The sequence below is a fragment of the Sus scrofa genome, chromosome 17 (genome assembly GCF_054392235.1).
Source record: "Sus scrofa isolate SSC_HxYL_T2T_F1_AM1 chromosome 17, Sscrofa_HxYL_maternal_Yorkshire_Landrace_v2.0, whole genome shotgun sequence".
NCBI lineage: Eukaryota > Metazoa > Chordata > Mammalia > Artiodactyla > Suidae > Sus > Sus scrofa.
This window is the reverse complement of record NC_139399.1, coordinates 7110881-7134066: the sequence shown is the minus strand read 5'-3', so window position 1 is coordinate 7134066 and position 23186 is coordinate 7110881. Positions and strand designations below refer to the sequence as shown.

The following is a 23186-nucleotide window of genomic DNA, read 5'->3' as shown; positions in this document are numbered from 1 at the left end:
AAAGTACCTATTGTATTACCTATCTCCCAGAATTGTTGTGAGGATTAAAATGCCTTTTAGACCCATAAAGTGCTTATAACAATGCATGGTAGTTGCTTCGTTAGTCCTTAAAAAATGAATACCATGATTTTTAAAAGGGTTTCTTTCAGAAAGTCTTAAGCGATATTTTCCAAATCGGTTAGCTTTTATTACAACAAAATAATAGCTAGCTTTCATTTAAAATGACAACAGAAACCCCTGATATACACCTTCCTAGCACATAATGCAAGTAATGTTATTAATGTTTTCCTCTTGTCAGCTTGATCTAACATTAATGCTTTTGTTAATATTATTATTGGTCTGTTGGCTTTGCCCTTAAATGTTACTCTTTCTATTTATTGTTCAATCCCTTTTGTAGAATCATTATTGCCAATGCAATGATTTTATATAAAAAATGAGTTTAGGTGTTCTTTGTATTTTAAGTATTTAATATTTGCCTGCAAAGAGTGTTTGTTTTTTTTTTTGTTTTTTTTTTTTTTTCAGGCCTATAAAGAGAACACCTAATGAAGAGAACAAGGTAATGTAAAAAATTAATTATAAAAAATATTATCCTGTAGTAAAAGGTAGTTTATAAAAGGTATAGTAGAGGGAGTTGCTGTGTGGTGCAGTGTGTTAAGGATCCAGTGTTGCTGTTGCATAGGATGTAGCTGAGGCTCAGATGTGACACCTGGCCCAGAACCTTCCACATGCCATGCATGCAGCCACAAAAAAAAAAAAAAAAAAAGAAAAAGGAAAAGTAGAGAGGAGTTCATTTGCAGCCCAGCAGGTTAAGGACTCAGCATTTTCACAGCTACAGCTCTGGTTGCTGTGATGGAATGGGTTTGATCCCTGGCCAGGAATTTCCACATACTGTGGGAAGGATTGAAAAAAAAAAAAAAAAGAAAATCTTGCTTTGTTGCAGAGAGTGCCTGTTGTGGCTCAGTGCTGTCCCTGTGAGGATGCAGGTTCAATCACTGGCCCCACTCAGTGGGTGAAGGGTCCAACTTTTCCACAAGGTGCAGCATAGGTTGCAGATGTGACTCAGATCCCTCTTGCCCTGGCTGTGGCATAGGCCTGTAGCTGCCACTCTCATTTGACTCCTAGCCCGGGTACATCCATACACTATGGCGTGGCTGGAAAAACAAACAAAAGTTTAGAAACATTATTAATAAGGTTATCCTTTCCATAAAAGTTTTTTTAAAGAAGTATTTATGTTTTTGCTTTCATAAAATATGGATATTTATCATCTCTGTACACCTATTTTTTATAAATATTTGGGAGACATTGTGAAAGATTATTATTTATTTGTAGGTCAAAGAGCAAATTAATTCTGTGGATGACTTTGATGACTTAACTCAGTTACCTGAAACAGCTTCCAAGGATCGTGAGTTGCTTTCCTCTAAATCTATGAATGCTATGTTGCTAATTGAACAACTTGGCACGGAGTGTAAAGGTAGGCCTGTTGTATACATAGAAAGCCTTTTTGTGTATAGTGTAGTAATACATACATAGCTTGTCTAGTACTGTACATGGACTACAGGTATGTTATTGTGCTGTCTGTCTCAGAAAAATGATTTACATAATGAGTTATTATATGCTCTCAGGCAAAGGGCTGTGATAATTCCCACTCACTGCGCTTTTGTGATTCTCCTTTTCTCCTGGGCCTTCACCCAAGGTCCGGTTATCATTTCCCTCCTAGAATACTGAAGTGCATGACTTCCGTCACTTCCCTCCTAGAATATTTGGGTAACCTGGGAACTTTTTTCCTTGCCACTCCATCTCCTGAAACCATAATTACTGTGTATTTGGAAAATGTTGGCCTTATCATGGTACCCCCTTGCTTAAAATCCAGTTGCTGCTTCTCTTTGCTGTCTGGTTAAAGCCACAGTCCCTTAACTTTATCTTGTGCCCATTTTATAGCCTTCTTTCCCCATGAATTTTAGAATCAGTTTGTCAGTTTCTTTAAGAATAATCTGATCATCTACTGGAAATTAGTTTTGGATTATGTTGAATTGACAGATTTATTTGGGGGAGAATTGACTTCTTAATAACAATGTTGAATTTTCAACCCTTGAACAATTGTTTTTCTCCATTTATAGAGACCTTTCTTCCTTGATTTTCTCAGGAATATTTTGTCATTTTTAGTGTATGGATTTTTCCATCTTTTATGAGAGTAACTGGATTTCTTTTTTCTCGGTGCAGTTGTAGTATATTTTAAATTTTAATTTCTGAGTGTTTATTCTGATTATAGAATTAGAGTTGGTTTCTGTGACTCAATTCTGAGTCCTCCAACTTTACTGAACTCATGTTATTATTAGTCCTAGTGGATTTTTGTAGATTCTCTCAGATTTTCTAAATAAGCAAAGGTTGTCAGGGTTTTTCATTCTTAAACTACTATCTGACTAAAGAGAGTTCATATTTAAGACTTGCAGCCAGCACATTCTCTGTCCATCTAATCAGCTCTGCCATTGAGCCATGGCACATAACCACAGACAACAGGTGAATTAATGGACACGGCTGCAGTTCAGAACTTTATTTACCAAAGCAAGCAGCCTGGCCCAGAAGGTGGAATTAACTGACTCCTATTACGTAGCCATGTTGCCTGCTGGTTAGCAGACAGTTTTACTTCTTCATTTCCCCTCCAATGCCTTCTGTTTCTTTATTTTGATCCATTGCACTGGCTGGAAACTCTAATATTGTGTTGCATAGGAGTAGAAGAAGCTCTTCCTGTTTGTTCCTTAACTCCTGGGAAGATCATTCAGTTCTTCTTCATTACAATATGATATCAACTGTGGGATAATGATAGCTCTTTATCACATAGAAGTTCCCTTGTATTCCTAGGTTGCTGGAGGTTTTTTAATCAGGAAAAGAGGTTGAGTTTTGTCAAGTGGCTCTTTCATCTACTGTTATGGTCCCAGGATGTTTCTTTTTCAGTTGGTTCATGTGGTGATTAACATTAATAGATTTTTAAATGTTAAAACAACCCTGCATTCTTGGGACACACCCCATTTGGTCATGATGAATTATCCTTTTAATGTGTTTTCAGATTTAATTTGTTTTTTGTTTTGTTTTGTTTTGTTTTGTTGGTCTTTTTGAGTGCTTCACCCATGGCATATGGAAGTTCCCAGGCTAGGGGTCAAAGCAGAGCTCCAGTACAGGCCTATGCCACAGCCACAGCAATGTGAGATCTGACTGGCTTCCACAACCTATGTCTCAGCTTCCAGCAATGGTGGATCCTTAACCCACTGAGCAAGACCAGGGATCAAACCCAAATCCTCAGGGATATTTGTCTCAGTCTTAACCCACTGAACCACAATGAGAATTCCTGTTTATTTTTAATTTAGAATTTTACCTCCATTTTCATGACATAGTTTTCTTTCTTCCAAGACCCTTGTCTGGTCTTGGTTTCAGGATAATACTAATTTTATAGAATGCTTTGGAACATATTTCTCATCTTCATTTTTTGAAGAGAGTTTATGTGGCATTAATATTTTTTTCTTTTACTTTTTCTTTCTTTTTTTTTTTTTTTCTTTCATTCTTTTACATATGGAAGTTCCCAGGCTCAGGGCAATGCTGGGTCCTTAACCCACTGAGTGAGGCCAGGGGTCAAACCTGCATCCTCATGGATACTAGTTAAATCTGTTACCACTGAACCACAACAGGAAATCCTGGAATTGTTATTTCTTACTCAAATGTATGTTAGAATTCATCAGTGTAGCTATTTGGACCTGGAATTTTCTTTGTGGAAAGGAGTTTAACTAGAACTTTCATTTGTGTTTTAGATTCAGGGCTCTTTATTTTTTTCTTTCTTCCATCCTTCCTCCCTCCTTCTCTCCTTCCTTCCTATCTTTCTATCTCTCTCTCTTTCTCTTTCTTTCTTTTCTTTCTTTTTTTCCTCTTTCTTTCTTTCTTTCTTTCTTTTCTTTCTTTCTTTCTTTCTTTCTTTCTTTCTTTCTTTCTTTCTTTCTTTCTTTCTTTCTCTTTCCTTCCTTCTTCCTTCTTCCTTCCTTCTTCCTTCTTCCTTCCTTCCTTCCTTCTTTCTCCTTTTAGGGTCCCACCCAGGGCTTATGGAAATTCCCAGGCCAAGGGGCTGATTCAGAGCCACAGATGCCAGCCTTTGCCACAGCCATAGCAACACTGGATCTGAGCCACATCTGCAGCGTCCACGGCAGCTGACAGCAGTTCCAGATCCTTAACCCACTGAACAAGGCCAGGGATCAAACCTGTATCATTATGGATACTATTCAGTTTCTGACCCACTGAGCAACAATGGCGACTCCTATTTGTTCTTTCTTGATTGAGCATTGGTAATTTCTCTTTCAAGCAAGTTACTCATGTCATCCGAGTTTTCAATTTTATTTACATAAGGTTTATAATATTACCCTGCCTTTCCATTGATATTTGTAGAATCTGTAGCAATATCATGTTAGCCATTTTGGAAATTGGTAATTTGTGCATTCCCTCACCTTTTTTTTCCTCACCAGCCTGGCTAGGTGTTTCTCACTTTTATTCATCCCCTGAAAACATTTGGTTTCATCGATATTTACACATTGTCTTATTTGTTTTCTTTCTCATTGAGTTTTGTCTTTGATGTTTATTGTTTCCTTTCTTCTGCCTGCTTGGGTTTAGTTTGCTTTTTTTCTAATTTTGCATGGTGGAGCCCAAGGTCATTGATTTGAGACTTTTCTTCCTTGGTAATATAGACATGCAGTACTATAAATTTTCATGTAAGTAAGCAGCATTTCATAAATTGTAGTGTGATGTGTTTTCATTTTTGTTCAGTTTAAAATACTTTGCAACTCCTCTTTTCATTGCGTCTTTGACTCGAGGGTTATTTAGATGTGTGCTATTTAGTTTCTGAATATTTGAGTGTTTTCCAGAGATAGGTTTGTTCTTGATTTACAACTTGATTGCTTGGTAGTCAGAGAACATACTTAGTATGACTTTGATCTTTTTGACTTACTCCTTTTGTTACGATTTATTTTATGCCCCAGAATAGAGTCCTTTTTGGGAAGTGTTCCATGGCTGCTTGTAAAGAATGTTGATGTTCAAGTCTTAATATCTCCATGCTGATTTTCTGCCTGTCTTTTCTATCACTTACTTGAGTGAGGGGTAATGAAATCTCAGACTATGATCACAAATTTGTCTGTTTCTCTTTGCAATTCTCTCAATTTTTGCTTCATGGTTTTTTAAAATTTTTCATGTATTTTTCATCAATTAATTCCCTTTTTGGCCATACCTGTGGCATAAGGAAGTCCCCAGGCCAGGGATAAAACCCACATCACAGCAGCAACCTGAGACACTGCAGTGACAATCCTTAAACCACGCACCGCCAGGGAACTCCCTCTCCTCTCATGTTCTGACCTAAGATCTCCATCTGCTTTGCTTTCACCAAACTCTCAGCATCATCCCTTCAACTTAGGGAGCCTGGTGGCCTCCACTTCAGTCCTTCTCCCTGTGTCATGACCTGAAAATTCTCTCAAGGCAGTGAGCTGGGATGTTTTGGGGCTAATAAGCTCATGTGTTTTCAGGGATCATTGTCCTTCATTGCCTGAAGCCCTGTGTCTTGAATGTCATTTTTAGTGTATTCTGTTTGTTTTGCTTTTGCTTATTTCAGGTAGGAGGGTAAATTGGTACCTGTTCCTCTGTTCCTCTGTCTTGGCTAGAATCAGATTGCAGGAGCATGTGGGCATGTGCTGCAGACTGTCTGCAGTGTTCTTCTTCCTCCTTTGCTCCGTGCTTCCTGTTCAGCCTTCTTGTCTCAGTGTAGCCATCCCTTCCTTCGGGAAATGTTCCCTGACCCAGTCTACGTCACATTTTGTGATGTGAGCCTAGAACTCTCTTGTCTTATAGTACCTATCTGAGTTTATCATTATGTGTCTTTCTCTTCTGCTAGACTTTAAGCTAAACAAGAGCCAGTGGTCTTATCTGTTTTATCTGCTGAGCTTAATATCATGCCTTCCACATTGTAGCTACTCAATATGTATCTGTTCAAGGTACAGATGTGTGGATGTACAAAGTACATGGTCCTTTTTCTACAAAAATAATTCTTATATTTTATTTCCCTCTTTCTTTTCTTCTGAATGCAGATTCTGTTAGCGTATTGAAAAAGCAGGATTCAGTTCTTTCAGATGACAGTTTACTAGAGATTAAAAAAAGCCACTATGAACTACTTACAGGAAAAATTAAAAAAATGAAAAGTAAGATCATTGGGTTACGAAAGGAGCTATCAGAAGCAAAAGAAGTGAAATCACAGTTAGAACACCAAATACTGGAGTGGCAACAAGAGTTCTACAGTTTGAGGTACCGAGCATCTTGGTTTTAATATTTGAAGACATATTTGAACTATTTTTATTTACTTTCATGATGCATACGTCGAAGCAAAGTTTTATAATTGCTAACTTACCTTCCAGGATTTATATGGGTGAAAACATCATTAGTATTGTGGAATATGGAATTCTTAGAAATAATACAGCAAGTTCTTAACAGTGAAAACTTGTAACAATTTAATGTATTTTTTCTAAATCATCATTTTCATGACCATACTGAAGTCCACCTTATGAAAACCTCATTGCTTATTTAACTGATTGAATTTTGGTTGTTTTTCATTTTTCTGTATTATACTTAATGCTCCAAAAGAACATCTTCTATAAATTCATGTCTTCATTTCTGATTATTTATTTTGAGTAAATTCTTTAATTTTGTATTATTTGGTTAAAGTATAAGAACTTTTTAAACATCTTCGATGCATATTTCTTTCGGTTCGTTTATTTGTTTCTTCCTTTTTCAGTTGCACTTAGAGCATATGAAACTTCTTAGGTCAGAGATCAAACTGACAATGCCACAGAGATAATCCTTACTCTTAACACATGGTGCCACAGCAGAAACTCCTCGATCCATATTTCTCAGTTTTTCTCAAGGAAGATTACTTTATATCTTGCTTTACATTCCCACACACAGACATATGAAATGGTCATTTTTTCTAAAGACAAATTTTTTTAAATACTTTTGCAATTTTCTTATGTGTGGATGGAGAAAAGATAAAATTGAAAGTGACTATGGATTAATCTATTCAACATCATTCTCTTACACAGATAAAGTTAAAGGATCTATGCTGAAAGCGCATATTATTCTTTATTTTTAAATGAATTAATGGGAATCCCATCTTGTTCCAAAAAGGGTTTAAAATGATTTATTAAGTAGATAATAATCAACAAGATAAGTTGAAAGGGTTTCAAAAGGAAAAACGTAAAAAGTGTAGGGCAGGGAGTTCCTGCTGTGGCACAGCAGGTTATGGATCTGCCATTGTCTCTGTAGTGCCACAGTTCGATCCCTGGCCTGGTGCAGTAGTTAATTAAGGGTCGGGTGTTGCCCTAGCTGTGACATAGGTCATTGCTGCAGGTCAGACTTGATCCCTGGTCCAGGAACTTCCATATGCTACAGGTGTGCCCCCGCCCTCAAAAAAATGGGAAAAAAGTGTAAGGCCACAGATCTTAGACTCCCTAGCCTGGTTTGGGATTATAGTAATGTGCAGAGAGATGTTCTGTAAAAGACATCTACAGAGGTTAGCTTGCACTATAAATCATTTAGGGGTACCTGTGATAGTTCATGAAGGTTCAATTTCATTTCGAGTTTGCTTGTAAACTTGTTTCTAAATAACACCGTTATTTAGTTTTTACTTAGAAACTAAATTGGCTGTCCTAATGGAACAGGAATTAGGACTATGTGGAGAAAAGGCCAGTTTTCAACTCTAATTTTACTGAATAGCTTCAAAATTTCTTTCCTACACTGTTCATTAGTTGCTATTGGTTAAAACTTACTAAGAAGCAGAACTTTTTTTCATTGCTATGTTTCAAGTGTTTCTATTTCTATGAAGAGACTGAAGTGATGAATTGAAGTATAAGACCTGGAAAGGAAAAAAAAAATGGAGAACATAGACATTTCATTAGTATACTATGAAGAACCAGATCATAAAATGAACCTTTTATTTCCTAACAAAACAAATTTTAAGATAAGCATATTTAACTACAGATGCACCTTAAAACAAGAAGAGGAGAAAAGAAGAAATGTTTATAAGTTATATGAAAAAACTAGGAAGGAGTTAAGAAGAAGAAAAGAAAGATATGATAAAGAAGCTGAAATGAAACAGCAACTTGAACTGACTGTCCAAGCACTGGACATGGAATTGAGGGCGGTGAGAAATAATCTGAACCAGGTAAATTAATCTTTGGTGCAAATTTCACATTTTGAACTCTATTTCACCCACATTATTTATCATATCCCTTTGATATAATATATGTTATTCAAGTTTAAAACAAACAAAAGTGATCTCATCCTAAATATGAACTATGACACAGCTTAAATGATCATTTTCTTGCAATTCTCGGCTTCTAGTAGATGCTTTGTATATGTTTTATGAATGGAGAAATGGAAGGTAAATTGAGCTGAATCATTAACATAATAATTGGCATTTTTGGTCCATTCAACAATGTAATCATCTTTTTTTTTTTTTCCTTTTTTGGTTGCCCTGCAGCATGTGGAGTTTGCAGGCAGATGCAAGCCACCACAGTTGCAGGTAACAAACCTACATCCTAGCACTGGAGAGACACTGCCAATCCCTTTGAGCCCCAGCGGGAACTCCAAGTAACATTCTCGATTCAAATCCCTGTGTGCATTTTGGTTTTTTGTTTGTTTGTTCTGCTTTGTTGGGGCTGCCCCTACCACATTCCTGGGCCAGGAACTGAACTCACACCATAGCAGTGACCCTAGCCATTTCATGTCTATTACTATTTAAAACATTTTAAAGAGGAATTAACGTTATTGTAGCAGCAAATAATCTCACGATTTTCTAAGAAGCGCTCTATAAATTTTACCTGATTTACCATTAGTGTATTACCATTAGTGAAATTTAAGGCTTCCTTTGTGTTTATATTTATACTACAGAAGTAGTTGTGATATAATGTAGAGGACTCATAGTAGAAACAGAAGACCTGGGGAAAACCCTTCAGCTTGCTTATATGTGTAAGTTCTTCATTCCAGAGTTGCCATAGTGAGTTAATTGCTGTTTATGGAAGTTCTTAGTATAGTGACTAGATTTGTCAGTTATCAGTGGATGTAACTCCTATAACTGTAAAAATATTAGGAAAGTGGAATATTTATGAAACATTCTCTGGAAAAAAGTGTTTGGGAAATTCAGTCTGTTCAAACTATGTACAGAGATAACGCTCTTCCTGTGGGGTGGCTGTATAGCTGAGATACCAGATGGAATTCTTCAATGTAGTCAGATGTATTCATCTTTTCTTTTAAGCCTTTTGGCTTTCTTGTAATTCAGAGAAAGGCCTTTCTAATTCTGAGCTTTTTAAAATGCTCTTGTGGTTTCTTTTTTATTCTCTTGGATTCATTGTCTTCAGTTAATTTTTTTTTTTTAATTTTGGGAGATTTCTGCTTGTGTAAAGTCTGAGGGATGTATCCAACTTTCATTTTTTCCTGTTGGATATCCATTTACTGCAGTCTTCTCATGGTATAAATATATAGTCTAGTCTTTGAGAGGAAATCAGGTGTCAATTTGAGTACTAGCTAAAAGTCTCCTTTGTTTTTACCTAGGGTGATGAGAGTCACGAAAAAGCAAAAGAACTGTTGCCTAAAAACCACATGTCACAGAATGAAATTGCCATGTTAAAACACGAAATAGAGGCAGTGGAAAATCATAACCAGGAAATGGAGAAGAAATATTTTATGGACATGAAAATTGTAAAAAAGAAGTATGCTGAAGTTCGAAAGACAATAAAACTTAATGAGGAAACATTAACAAAAATAATCTTGGAACGCAATGAACTGACAGCTGAGAATACAATGCTGAAGTCTGAACTGGAGAATGAAAGACAAAATAAAGAAAGACTGGAAAGGCAAGTTGAATCATACCGCTCTAGATTGGCTGCCACCCATGATCAAGTGCAAAGTCAGACATCAAAAAGAGACCTGGAACTTGCCTTCCAGAGAGGAAGAGATAAGTGCTTACCCTTACAAGATGAAATAAATTTGGATGTGTCTAACCTGAAAGATAATGAGGTGCATTCCCAGCAACTGTCTAAGTCTGAAGGAAAATCCAATGGCCTAGAAACCGAGCTCCATCACGGGAGAGATGCTCTCAGAGAAAAGTCTTTGGTGTTTGAAACTGTACCTGTACAGAGAGACCTAAGCCAAGCACAGTGTCAGAAGGAAATTGAACACATGCCTCCAAGTGAACAAGGCAAAGTGAAGAAGTACATGGACAAACAGGAATCCTCGAAGGGGAGATTATCCCAACTAGAGAGTGAAAACCTCTTGCTGCGACAGCAGCTGGATGACTTGCAAAACAAAAAGGAGAGCCAGCAGAAAAGGGTAATTAATATCCAGGACCAGTTTCAGAATACTGTGAAGAGTCTTCAAGCCAAAAGTGAAAAGCAATATCTGATGCTGGAGGAAAGAAACAAGGAGTTAACTAAGGAATATAGTCACCTAAAAGAGAGTATTAATCAGTATGAAAATGAGGCAATGGAAAGAGAAGTAAGTGTCCAGAAAGAAAGAGAATTGTCAGACTTCCTGAAGGAAAATTTGATGATGGCCACATTTGACTCTAGCTGAATATAAGAAAAATATAGGTTTATATAGGCCATATAGATATTTTATATGTGTGTGTGTGTGTGTGTGTGTGTGTGTGTGTGTGTGTTTAGGCTATAAATTAGCCTGAAAGCATAGCTTGTATCCAGAAACCAAAATTAGACCTGAGAGTGCTTGATGCTGAGTAAAGACAAGATGTCACCTAAGAAATTTTAAGAGATTAAGTTATAAATTGTTAATAGATAGAGACAGATATTAATTTATTCTTACACTGCTAGAATGATAATTTCAGTCGTTACGGTCACTCATTGTCATGTCACGGTGGAGAAGATCAACGCAATGCTCATACCTAGTATGAGTATTTGATATTAATATTCACGTGGACGGATGGCCTTGACAGCCCCATCCAGATTCCCAGATGGACTGAAGTGCAGGTGCTGTGTCTCATAGTGCTTTTCCTTCAGTAGGCTTTCATACCTGTTTCAATGGTACAATGTTATTCATGGTCATTGGAATTAAATTTGGAAATATTTGTCTCAAAACATGTGTTCTTATAATAACCTCTCTACTCTTTAAAGGCATCTGCTTTTCATTAAATCCTCATTTGGGACAAATGTGAGTTTTAACAAAACTGCATTTGATTTAATCTTCCCACTGCTACTGATAATTTACTTTGAACATGTGTACCAATGAGTTGCTCATATTCTCATTTTATGGCTCAATTACTATTATTTGGATATGAGTTTGTCCAGCACAGAACTGTAGCTCTCTGATTGATCAAATTTGCACTGGATTCCTATCCTCAGAGTAATGAGAGGTGACAGGGTTCTTGAGAGGCAGGAACAGAGTGGGTTGAGGCGAGGGCTGTAGGGGCTGTAGTCAGGGAGGCAGGTAGAGGCCAGGTTACCAAAGGGCCCTGAAATCCATGGGCGTGACCTCATTTGAGCACCAAATTGAATCTGTGAGGAACTCTGTTTTGGTTTTGTTTTGTTTTGTTTGAGTTTTATCAAAGTATATTTACAGTGAGAACTCTGAAGTTAATGGAAGCGAGGAGGGAATATGTTCAACAAGGTGGAATTTACCACTACCTGTTAGAACTGTGCACCTATTTTTTTTCTTTTTTTGTTTATTTGTTTCTTTGTTTGTTTGTTTTGAGGTGGGTGCTGCCTTCTGCATGAGTAAATTCCTGGGCAAGGAATCCGGCACACAACACAGCAGTGATCCCAGCCACTGCAATGGCAATACTGGATCCTTAACACACTGGGCCCAAGAGAATGCCTTTATTCTTTTTTATTCTTTCTTTTTTTTTTTTCACCTCCATTTCTTTATGAGACTTCAGGAGTTAGTAGAGCTCTGCACATTCATTGGCGGGGTTGGGGGAGTGGGGAGCAGGCCTGAATCTGTCTGCTAATAACTTAATGTCCTGAAGGCAGGAGGGTAACACCTGCTGTATCTTTAACCAAATTCAGTGAGCTGGAAGGTGTGCATGTGAAGGAAAGAAGAAGGTGGATTGATGTCTGTGGTGATAGTTTTCAAAGCACATATATTGGAGTTAACTATTATTAATGTAACTAATAATAAGGTGATTTATAAAATCAGTGACAGAGTATCTTACTAGGTGGTTGTGGAACAACTTCAACAAGAACTGGCTGATTCCCTAAAAAAGCAGTCCCTGTCTGAGGCTTCATTGGAACTCATGTTACGTGATTGTGCTAAATTAGAAGATGAGAGACAGGATTTAAAGAAGAAAGTACATCAAATGACAAGTAAAGTATGTATGAGATTGTTAAATGTTGATGTATAACATAAAAGGCTTTAGGATAGTAATTCCCATGGACAGCTTTCTTTTGTATTTTCTTTACAATTATTTTATTTCCATTTTATTAGCTTAATTACACACATTTCTTAAACACTGCTTTTGTTCTGCTCTTTGTATGCTGTATTTTTCTTATTCTATTTCCCCGTGGGAAAGTAGAGAATGATACATCACTCCTCAGAGAAGTTGAGAGACTTTGCTTTTTCTATTCAACAGTACTTTTTAGTGATATCTCTACAACGATGATCAGACAAGCCTGATAAAATCAGAGGAGAATGTTTAATGGGATGATCAAAAAAATTGCAATTTCTTACCTTCACTTTGGTGAAGGGTATGGCATCTGTGTGTATTTATTTTGTGGATTTCAGATTAACTTGTGCAGAGAGGTCATTCTACAAACCAGTTGAAATTAGGCTTTGCCTTTCTTTTCTTTTCAATTGAGCTCTGTTGTTGAAATATGGAGATACTCGGATCTCATGTAGTAGAGAATTAAGAAAATTATCTAGATCCTGCCACTGGATTTTTTTAAAACTTCAGAGACATAATTCATATATCTATAATTCACCCACTTAAATTGTATATTTCAGTATTTCCTATGTTAGAGGGTTATGCTACTATCACAACAATCAAATTTAGCATGTTTCCATCACCCCAAAAAGAAGCCCTGCATCCCTTAGTGATCACCCACAGCTCCCCATCTCCCTCAGCACCAAGCAGGTACCAGGCTAATTTCTCCACAGATGTGCCCATTCTGGGTGTTGCATATAAATGGAATCACATGGTATGTGGTCCTTCATGACTAGTTTTTTTCACTTGACATAAAGTTTTCAAAGTTTTACCATGTTTCAGCCCATTATCAGCACTTCCATTTTGTTCATTGTTGAGCAATACTCTGCTGTATAGTTAAAACATTGATCCTTTCACCAGTCGATGGGCCTTTGTGTGCTTCCACTTTGGGGCTATAAAGAATGCCACTGTAAACATTCATTTTCAAGTTAGGGTGTGGACCTGTGTGGATAATTTCCCTGCTGTTGGATTTTATCCTCTGAGTGAACTGGCTGATTTCACCTGTTCCTGGCCTTTCCTTGTGCTGTCCTTTCTGTCTTTTCAGTTTCTTTTCCTCTCGCCTAATCCTCCATTTATGTGGGCCTGCTCCCAGTCTCTCCTTCTGCAGAAAGCTTGTTTTCTCCATCATTCACCCTGTCCTCTTCAGCTGTTGTCATCTGGTCTGTGCAGGACAACTTAGCTCTTCATTTCACACTGCTTTAACTTGTTGTCATGAGCAATAATCTTGTCTAAGTATACATTTGTCTTTCAGGGAATGTTATGGGATATGCATGGCACCTCTCCTTGCATAAACTGAACATATTTTAGCCTAACAGTTATTAGGATTAGGTTAAGTACTTTATGCCAAACCAATAATTCCTTCTTAGAGATGAGATATAAAATTTTGTTTATTAAATTCTTTTTTAAGCATGAAATATAAGATAAAAACACTTAATCAAGAAGAATTGCTCAAGTGAATGCTCATTTTTCTCCCTCACTATGAAAAAAAAAAATTTCTAATTTGCTTTCCTTCATTATGTAACCAAAACTGGGATTTCCAGATGGAGAGAATTTCACCAATTGTAAAGCTCTGGGGGCAGCAATTCTGATTTTGATAGGCCATAACCTTAATTTTCTCACCCGAGTACTTGCTGGAGCAGCTGGACATAAACAGTTGCTGGGAATAAATTGATTCAGAACTTTGGGAAATATCCATACCAATGGATTAACATTTCCTCTAACAGTCGTGTAAGTCATGTACTATCAATCAGTACTACTCACTCAAGGTGCTATTTGCATTGTAGTCCATGGTCACTGACCAGTGAGTAGTACAGAGAGGAAGTAAGTTATAAATTATTATAAGTGGAAAAAAATAGTGGGTTGGTGGAATTAGCGTAAGTCTTTGAAGTTCTGGGCATCTGCTCTGGGCCTCAGGCTCCCCATTGTCCGCCACTTTCAATGGTATGAAGAGGGATTTCCATGTGACTTGTAGAGAAGACCATGTCCATTGGCATGCTATCTGCCTAAACATTAAATTGTTTAGAACATACGCTATAGCAACAGTAATAATGCTAATTGCAAACACTTAGCACTTCCTATGTGCCACCTGCTCTTCTAAGTACATTATATGCATTTCCCAATTTAAGCTTCCCAACATTCCAGTGAGGTAGATGCTATTATTATCTCCATTTTTCAGATGGGGGAAACTGAGACAGACAGAAATGTAAGTGGTATGCTCAAGGGCACACGGCTAATAAGGGGTGGGATTGGGACTGAGAACCACACATCCTGGCTCCTGTGTAGATACTGTCCAACTAGACCAAGAGAATTTCATAATCCCTGGACTGGCCATGGTCACTCACATAGGTGGATATTTAATGTTATAGTTGATATGGAACTTGGAAGACAAAAATATAAATGTTTATTCTAAGGTAATTCTCTGACTTTCCCCCTTTGGCCAGTTTATCAGTGTGTATACGCATTTGATAAAATTGAATTTAAACCATGTTGTGTTTTAGTACTAGAGGAGAGGTCAGTGACTTGTAAAGGACCAGATGGCAAATATTTCAGGTTTTGTGGGCCATAAGGTCTCTGTCATAACAGGTCAGCTCCATTCTTATGGCACAAAAAGTAGTCATAAAAGACCGAAATGGGTGAGGGTGTATTTGTAGGTAAAACACAATTTTGTTTTCTTTATTTTAGTTGCAAGAAGCACAAGAACTACATATAGAAGCTCTGAAGTGTGCTGAGGAGACCCAGGATCACATGCAAAAGTACAATAGAGCAGCACAGAAAATAACTTGAGTATAAGTATAAAGCAGATAAGCAGTATAGTATAAGAATTATATCAGGAATGATAATAAAGAATGCATCGTTGTGAAGCTGGGTAGAAAATTCAGTTTTGGGGTGTTTTGGAAGGCCAAGTATGTCCCCATTATTTCTAAGTGTTTCACATGATCCACGAAACACAACTCGAAAATTGGCATGATTGCCAAATCATCTACTTTTCAAAATTTTAGAACTTACATAAATGACTCTGTAGACATTTGTTTACAAATTGTGAGGTATTTTTAAAATCTATGTATGAGAATAATTATTGTAAAATACACATTTTAGGCTTGAAATTCAAACTGCCAAGTTAAAAGTGATGAACAAAAAGCAAGTTGCCAAAATTGAACAGCTTCGGAGAAACTCACTAAGTACAAGTTTGGTAAGTTAGTCGTCTAATTCCTGTCATACTGAAAAGGAATTTTAATTTTACTACTAGTAGTATGGACGGATATTTTATAAAATAGGAAATGTCTCATTGACAAAATGTATTTATTGGATTTACATTGATGCTACTTACTGCTGTAGCATAATTTCCCTTTATCAAGGACATTAACTGAATTCAGAAAGTTAGTGATTTTTGTGGTAAGATTTTAAATAAAAAAATGTGCCAGAGCTCCCTTTGTGGCTCAGCAAGTTAAGAACCCAACTAGAATCCATGAGGATGCAGCCTTGATCAATGGGTGAAGGATCCAGTGTCGCCATGATCTCTGGTGTAGGTCTCAGCTGCAGCTCTGATGCACCCCCTAGCCTGGGAACTTCCATATGCCACAGGGGTAGTCATTAAAAACAAACAAACAAACAAAAAAAACAGGTACAGAAAGGTTTAGGACTGAACCTCAAGGGTTACTGCCATGTAGACAGGAAGTGGGCTTAGAGAAGCATGGTTTCAGCTTATCAGTTGCTGCAAGTAAAGCAGGATCAAAGAGTAAAGGAAAAGGTCATTGACGACACTCAGAAAATGGTGAAATTGCAAGGCAGACGATCAGATTTTCCTAATTAACTCGGAGTTCAGAATTCTTTCTTGGTGTAGCAATTTAAGGATCCAGCATTGTCACTGTAGTGGCTTGGGTTGCTTCTGTGGTGCAGGTTTGATCCCTGGTCTGGGAACTTTGACGTCCCAGAGGCACAGCCAAAAAAATCCTGTTTTAGGGTAAAAGAAGGGAATAATTGATGAAAATCTGAATTTGTGAATGAGACCATTCACTAAAGAATGCTAGAATCCAACGGAAGGGGAGAAACTTAAAAAGCTGTAAGAATCAAGGAAGAGTTATATTTTTATATGCTGTATAGAAAAGACTTCAACTTTAAAGAGAAAAATAGCTAATGAAAAAGGAGGGGAGTTTTCTTGTGGTGTAGCAGGTTAAGGATCCTGCATTGTCACTGCAGCAGCTTGGGTCACAACCATGGCTCAGTTTTGATACCTGGCCCAGGAACTTCCACATGCTGCAGGCCCAGCCCCCCCGCCCCCCCAAAAAAAGAAAGCAAAGAAGAAACCAAAACTTATGCAAAGAGGCTTACAGATGACATATCTAATCCCATAGCCATGTGATCCTAAAAAGAAATGTAAAGGGAATTGAGTGGGAATTTTTCAAAGATGATTTTAGTAAGATGTGATGAACAAAACCTGGAGTATTATGAACTATGGATGAAAATGTTGCCAGGGCATGTTTAGAACTGAATTGTAAATATAACTACTTTTTGAAAAAGATTTTTATCAATACTAGTCTTTTATGTGTCAGAACCTCTGTTTTTAACACATAAATTTTGGCAATTTCAGTTTCAGAAAATGAAGAAATCATAAAAATGAAAAATTGGTTGTTTTAAGAAAAGTCATTATTTCTGCATTCTGTACTTGTGACATCAAGTTTATGAACTGTGGTTCACTAGAAACACTTATGAACTCATAAGAAATATGTAACCCTAACCCCAACCTTAACCCTAATCCTAACCCTAATATATGTGCATATGTATATATTTATATGATATATAATATATGTATTTTTCAGACACTCTCCTGGCATATGGAAGTCCCCTGGCCAGGGATCCGAGCAGCACAACAGACCTACACAACAGACACAGTAACACTAGATCCTTAACCCATTGTACCAGGCAGGAGGTGAAACCCACAGCTCTGCAGAGATAACATCAGATCCTTGACTTGCTGCACCACAGTGGAAACGCCAAAAAAATAATATTTTTAAGAAAGACAAATAAGTGTCTAGATAGGAAAAAATAACTTTGCTTAATTTATTTTTCCAAGTCTGAGCAAGAAAAGGAAGAATTACAGCAACTTATGGAGTTAAAACAGTTTCTGGAAAGCCAGTTGGATCGGCAAAAGAAGAAAAATGATGGATTAGAAAAAGAGATTACTGGGTAAAATTTTAATATTTTAAATCATTTCAATGATTAATTATTATTAAAACCTAGAAACAAGCACATTTTATATATGCATTTTCATAATTAAAGAAATTTCCCTTTTGCAAATGTACTGTGGAAACTAAAAGCACAGTCTGAAACTTTTCCAGTGTCGTACTATTACGCTTACACGCTAAGGATTTCCAAAACCGTCAAGACAGTGCCTGTTGCTTATAGTCACGCTAGTCTTCATTGTCTACCTTGAGTTTTTATTGTTGCAGGATATCCTTGCTCTTTTTGGTGATCTTCCTTCTTTTAGTAGTGTTCTTCCCCTTCAGCATGCAAGTATTTTAATATCTAAAAACCCATCTGTGTCATGTGTAATAACATCAAAGTTTATCTTGATTTGGCTTATATTTTCTTTCTGCCCTTTGAGTTAGAAAACATACATACAAATATATATATAGTTATGTATTTGAAGTATGACTTAAAGTACAATAATCTTAGTGAGCATGTTTTGACCACTCAGAAAATAAAGAAACGACTAGCGTTTCCCAATGTCTGTGAAGCCCCCACCCATCTTCCTTTCTGTTTATTTGCTGTGTACACTTCACCCTCAACATCCCTGGATTCAACCAACTTCAGAAAAAAAATTCCAGATAGTTCCAAAAGCAAAACTTGGGTTGGTCTCAGGCGGCAACTATGTACATAGTACTTACATTGCATTTACAACTATTTACATGTAATTGACATTGTACTAGGTTTCAGAAGGGATCTAGAGAAGACAGAATGTGTGTACTTGAGGATATGCAGGGTATATGCAGATACAGCACCATCTTGTAGAAAGGACTTGAAGATTTCAGCATCCACAGCATATGTGAGGGTCTTGGAAGCAAAACTCCGTGGATACTGAAGGTTGATCCTACTTAGGGTTGAATCTACTGATTCTCAGCAATGTTGTTTTCTCATTTAACTTTCTCTGTGTCACTTTGCATATTGTTAACATCTCACTAACCAAGATTTCCACATCTCTTAAAACAGTCTTGAGGAGCCTGTTACACATTCTCTCTCTGCTGATTTTCCTTCTTCTAAAGCCTGGCAGGTTTTTTCCCCTCAACTCAGACTCCAAAGATTTTTCTCTCTTGTTTCTTTTTTCTATTTTGAGTGAGTGACTTGATGTTTTCTGTGTGTACTTTATTTTCTGCTTGTAGGCTGTGATCAGTAGGTACCCAAATGTATTCTTCTATCTTTTCTAAACATTCACATATAAGTTTGTTCTTCCTTCACCTTGGGTGCTAATCTCTGGTGTATTCCCAGTATTTAATAAGATACTAAGTTAATGTTCCATATTAACATACTAAAAATTGATATAAATAATACCTTATTTATAAGAAATCTATATGAATTGTGATATGTACATACCTCTACTAACACTTTACCTACTGTGTATGTTTGTAAAATTCTTGATGTTATTTATCTGAAATTATAATTTAGTTATATTTTCAAACAATATTAGATCAAATAAATGAGAAAGGATCATAATTTACAGGATTGTTTATGTTATATGATAGAAGATGTATCTGTTTAAGTCATTATTAATTATTTACTCTTAAAGAACTTGACTTCCTCATTCTATACATTTCTGCAGATTGAAGGAATGCTTGGAAATGGCAAGAAGGGAAGTAAATGAAAATGAAAAAGGAGAGCCTAGTGCCCATGGTGTTGTAAAAATCAATCCAACTGAAATGGATATTCAGATAGATACGCTAAAACATAAGGTAATTTGTATTCAGTTTGGGGGCCCAAAAACTCTTAATTTGGGGAATTATAAATCACTCGGTACTTTGAGCAGTGAACCACAGATTTTCCCTTCAATCTTATAGATGTAATACGAGTAAGACAGACACCTTTTTTCCTTTGCAAAAGAGCACACTGTTAATTCTCTTCTGTCTTGAATGCTGGCCAGTGCTGTGAAGTTGAACAGCACACCATTCTTGACCCCAAAGCATCAGCCATTTTTTGGTGACAGCTTTATTGAAATATAAAATATTCATTTAAATTGTACATTCAGTGACATTTAGTGTATTCCTAGAGTTATACAGTTGTCAAATCAATTTTAGAACATTGTCATCACCCAGCAAAGAAACCCTATATCTTCTAGCCAACACCCTGTGCCAGTGTCCCCTTCCCCACTCTTCCCAAACCTGGGGAACCACGACTCTCTTCCCTGTCTCTGTAAGAGGATCTGCCTTTTCTGGGTGTTTCATATCAATAGAATCTCACAAGGTGGGGTCTTTTGTAACTGCCTTCTTTCATTAAGCATGTTTTCAAGGTGCATTGATTTTGTAGCAAGTTATTAGCACGTCCTTTCTTTTTATTGCTGAATATTACAGCATTTTAGGGACAGACCATATTTATTTATCCATTCATCGGGTGCTAGACCTTTGAGGTGTTTCCACTTTTTGGCTATTGTTAATAATGCCAGTGTGAACATTTATAACATAATACCAGGTTTTAGTATAAATGCATGTTTTCCTTCCTTTTGGGAATATTCTCATGACTGGTCTTGCTGTATCATGTGGTAATTGTTTAGCTTTTTGCGGAACTGCCATACTGCTTTTCAGAGTGGCTGCACCATTTTACTTTTTTTTTTTTTTTTTTTTTTTTGTCTTTTTGCCATTTCTCAGGCTGCTCCTGCGGCATATGGAGGTTCCCAGGCTAGGGGTCCAATCAGAGCTGCAGCCACCGGCCCACGCCAGAGCCACAGCAACGCAGGATCCGAGCCACGTCTGCAACCTACACCACAGCTCATGGCAACGCCGGATCGTCAACCCACTGAGCAAGGGCGGGGACCGAACCCGCAACCTCTTGTTTCCCAGTCGGATTCGTCAACCACTGCACCATGATGGGAACTCCCTTTTACATTTTTATCCAAAGTGTGTAACCATTTCAATTTCTATAAATACTTGTCAACACCTACTGTGACCTGTTGTTTTGATTATAGCCGTCCTAGACAGTGTGAAGTAGCATCTCATTGTGGTTTGGATTTGCATTTTTCTGATGACTAATATTGTTGGGGATCTATTCATGTGCTTATAATCCACTTGTGTATCTTCTTGGAAGAAATGTCTGTCTAAGTTTTTGCCCACTTTTAAATTGGATTTGCTTTATTACTGAATTGTAAGAGTTCTTTTTGTATCCTGGTTAACAATTTTTTTTTAACCAGATGTAGGATTTTCATGTTTTCTCGCCTTCAGAAGATTGCCTTTTCAGCTTCTTGATGGTGTCTTTTGAAACACAGAAGTATTTAATATTGAGGAAGTTCAGTTGATCTATTTTTTGTCTTTTGGTGTCATATCTAAGAAATAATTGTCAAATCCAGTCATGAAGATAACACCTATGTTTTCCTCTAAAGAATTTTGTGGTTATAGCGCTTGGATTTTGAATTAATTTTTACATATGGTATGAGGTAGGGGTTTCATTTTATTCTTTTCTGTGTGGATACCCAGTTGTCCCAGTACCATTTGTTTAAATGGAATTATTTGTCCCTCTTACTAACAGTCAACTGACGGTAACTGTGAGGGTTTCTTTTTAGATCCTCAGTGGTAACGCACTGATCTGTACGCCAGTGTGCCAGTGCTAAGTGCCAGTACTGTCAGATTTTAAGGGGAGTCTTTTCCACTCATCCTTCAGGTTAATACTTGTTTGATGTACTATTAGAAGGTGAATGTAGTGGGATGATATTTAACTACTGCTGTGGAGATTTTCTGCTTCTGAAGGAAGTGTGGCTAGCTTATTAGGCCTGCTGACTCCATGTCATGATGGAAAGTAGGCTTACAAAGATAAAGTCCATTTCTCTTCTGCCCTCTATCAGAACTACTTCTCTAACCCAGTGCCTCCCACTTCACTCCAGCTTTTATCAAATCCTAGTCACAGGATCTGCTGCTTTGGTCCTCTATGTGTGCTCTTATGTTTAACTCATTATAATTCATAGACTCATCCATAAACTTCACCATCTGGGAGGAGGAGATTTAAGTCTGTGCTGTCGGTTTTCCTCGTGGAAAGTCTCTCTAATCGTCATCTTGCAGTTCACAACTCAGTTCTCTTCTGACTTGGTTCTGGTGTACACCACTCTTCCTGATCGTGTTCTTGGCTCTCAGAACTCAGAGATCCTTGTTTCCACCTCCTTTTACTTCAAAAGAAAGAGATGCAGAGCCGTATCTATAACTAATACATAATTAATGGAATAAATATTTCACGCCATCCAAAGAAAAGTATTCACGAGTGCAGCTGTTAAAAAGTCAGATAATATTGAGAATTCCCTTGTGGCACAGCAGTGGCCCAGGTTGCTACTGTGACACAGGTTCAATCCCAGGCCCAGATGCACTCCCCCAAAAAACACAGGCAATATTTAATCAATTTATCAGAAACAAATAATAAATCCATAATTTGTATTTCACAGTTTCAAAGACTGTTTGTATGATATGGAGAAGCATTGTGGTAGAAATAAGAGGAGACAGTGTTACCTCCTCATGCAGACAAGCTTTAAGTAGAGAGAAAATTGTATTTAACTTAAATACTACCAAAGGACACTACAAATGCTTTACTAGTGAGGAAATTAAAAATGCTTCCATAGGGTTTATTTCCCCCCTGGGGAAAGGAACATGAATGAAGATTGAGTGCTCGATTAATAAATACTCAAAGCTGCCTATCTCTAGAATTTCAGTTACATGAGTTAAAAAGTCTGATTATGAAAAAAAAAGTCTGACTTTGGTGATTATACTGACTATTTCTAGTTGTTTTTCAGGTACTGTATTTCAACTCATGTGCCTCCTTGCTTACAAGTTTTCCTTAGCCTCAATCTTGAGGAGACCTTTTAAGGTAGTGCACGTGCCTATTTATAACAAATTGTAATTAAAGGGCACCCTAAAAAACTTCCTTCTCCATAGTTCTTAAGTGTTTCTTCTATATATCTGCTTCTTCTCATCAGATTTTTCGTCATTGAGAAATTAATCTGGAATTTTTTTTTTTGTCTTTTTAGGGCCAAACACAGCATATGGAAGTTCTCAGACTAGGCGTCAACTCAGAGCTACATACAAATCAGAACAAGCCTATGCCAGAGCAACAACAATGCCAGATCTGAGCCATGTCTGTGACCTACACCACAGCTCTGAGCAACATCAGATACTTAACCCACTCAGGAAGGCCAGGGGTCAAACCTACGTCCTCATGGATGTTATATTAATTCCTGCTAAACCATGGTGGGAACTCCTTAAAGTAATCTTGACATTTATTAGAGTCTTGATTATAGGAGCCCAGTTTCTACTGTATTTATGAGATATTTCTTATCATCATTTTTAATCCAGTTTCCTGTGTATCTGTTTTTCCCTAACAACTTCCCAGAATGTAGTGGCTTAAATGAACAGCATGTATGTTGTTCATACTCTACACTGGGAAGAACATGGCCAGGACAGTGGCCTCTGTTCCCATGAACTTCAGCTAGGGGAGCAAGAAGGCCAGG

At 37.2% G+C, this 23186-nt stretch overlaps 1 protein-coding gene across 28 annotated transcripts in view; it reads left to right on the top strand.

Annotated features, from left to right (window-relative positions):
* LOC110257476 (ankyrin repeat domain-containing protein 26-like) overlaps positions 1-23186 on the top strand; it is a 128454-nt gene that overhangs the window by 88869 nt on the left and 16399 nt on the right. For 9 of the 28 annotated variants that reach the window (XM_085003031.1, XM_085003032.1, XM_085003035.1 and 6 more), the window contains 11 exons: positions 523-556; positions 1330-1471; positions 6108-6321; positions 8050-8233; positions 8552-8593; positions 9622-10563; positions 12236-12388; positions 15182-15252; positions 15596-15689; positions 17571-17683; positions 19314-19443. In XM_085003031.1, coding sequence (XP_084859157.1) covers positions 523-556; positions 1330-1471; positions 6108-6321; positions 8050-8233; positions 8552-8593; positions 9622-10563; positions 12236-12388; positions 15182-15252; positions 15596-15689; positions 17571-17683; positions 19314-19443 — 2119 coding nt within the window. Of the gene's footprint in view, positions 1-522; positions 557-1329; positions 1472-6107; positions 6322-8049; positions 8234-8551; positions 8594-9621; positions 10564-11773; positions 12389-15181; positions 15253-15595; positions 15690-17570; positions 17684-19313; positions 19444-23186 lie in introns of those variants that run through there. The other 19 variants (XR_014831900.1, XR_014831898.1, XR_014831897.1 and 16 more) reach the window with 9 other exon arrangements.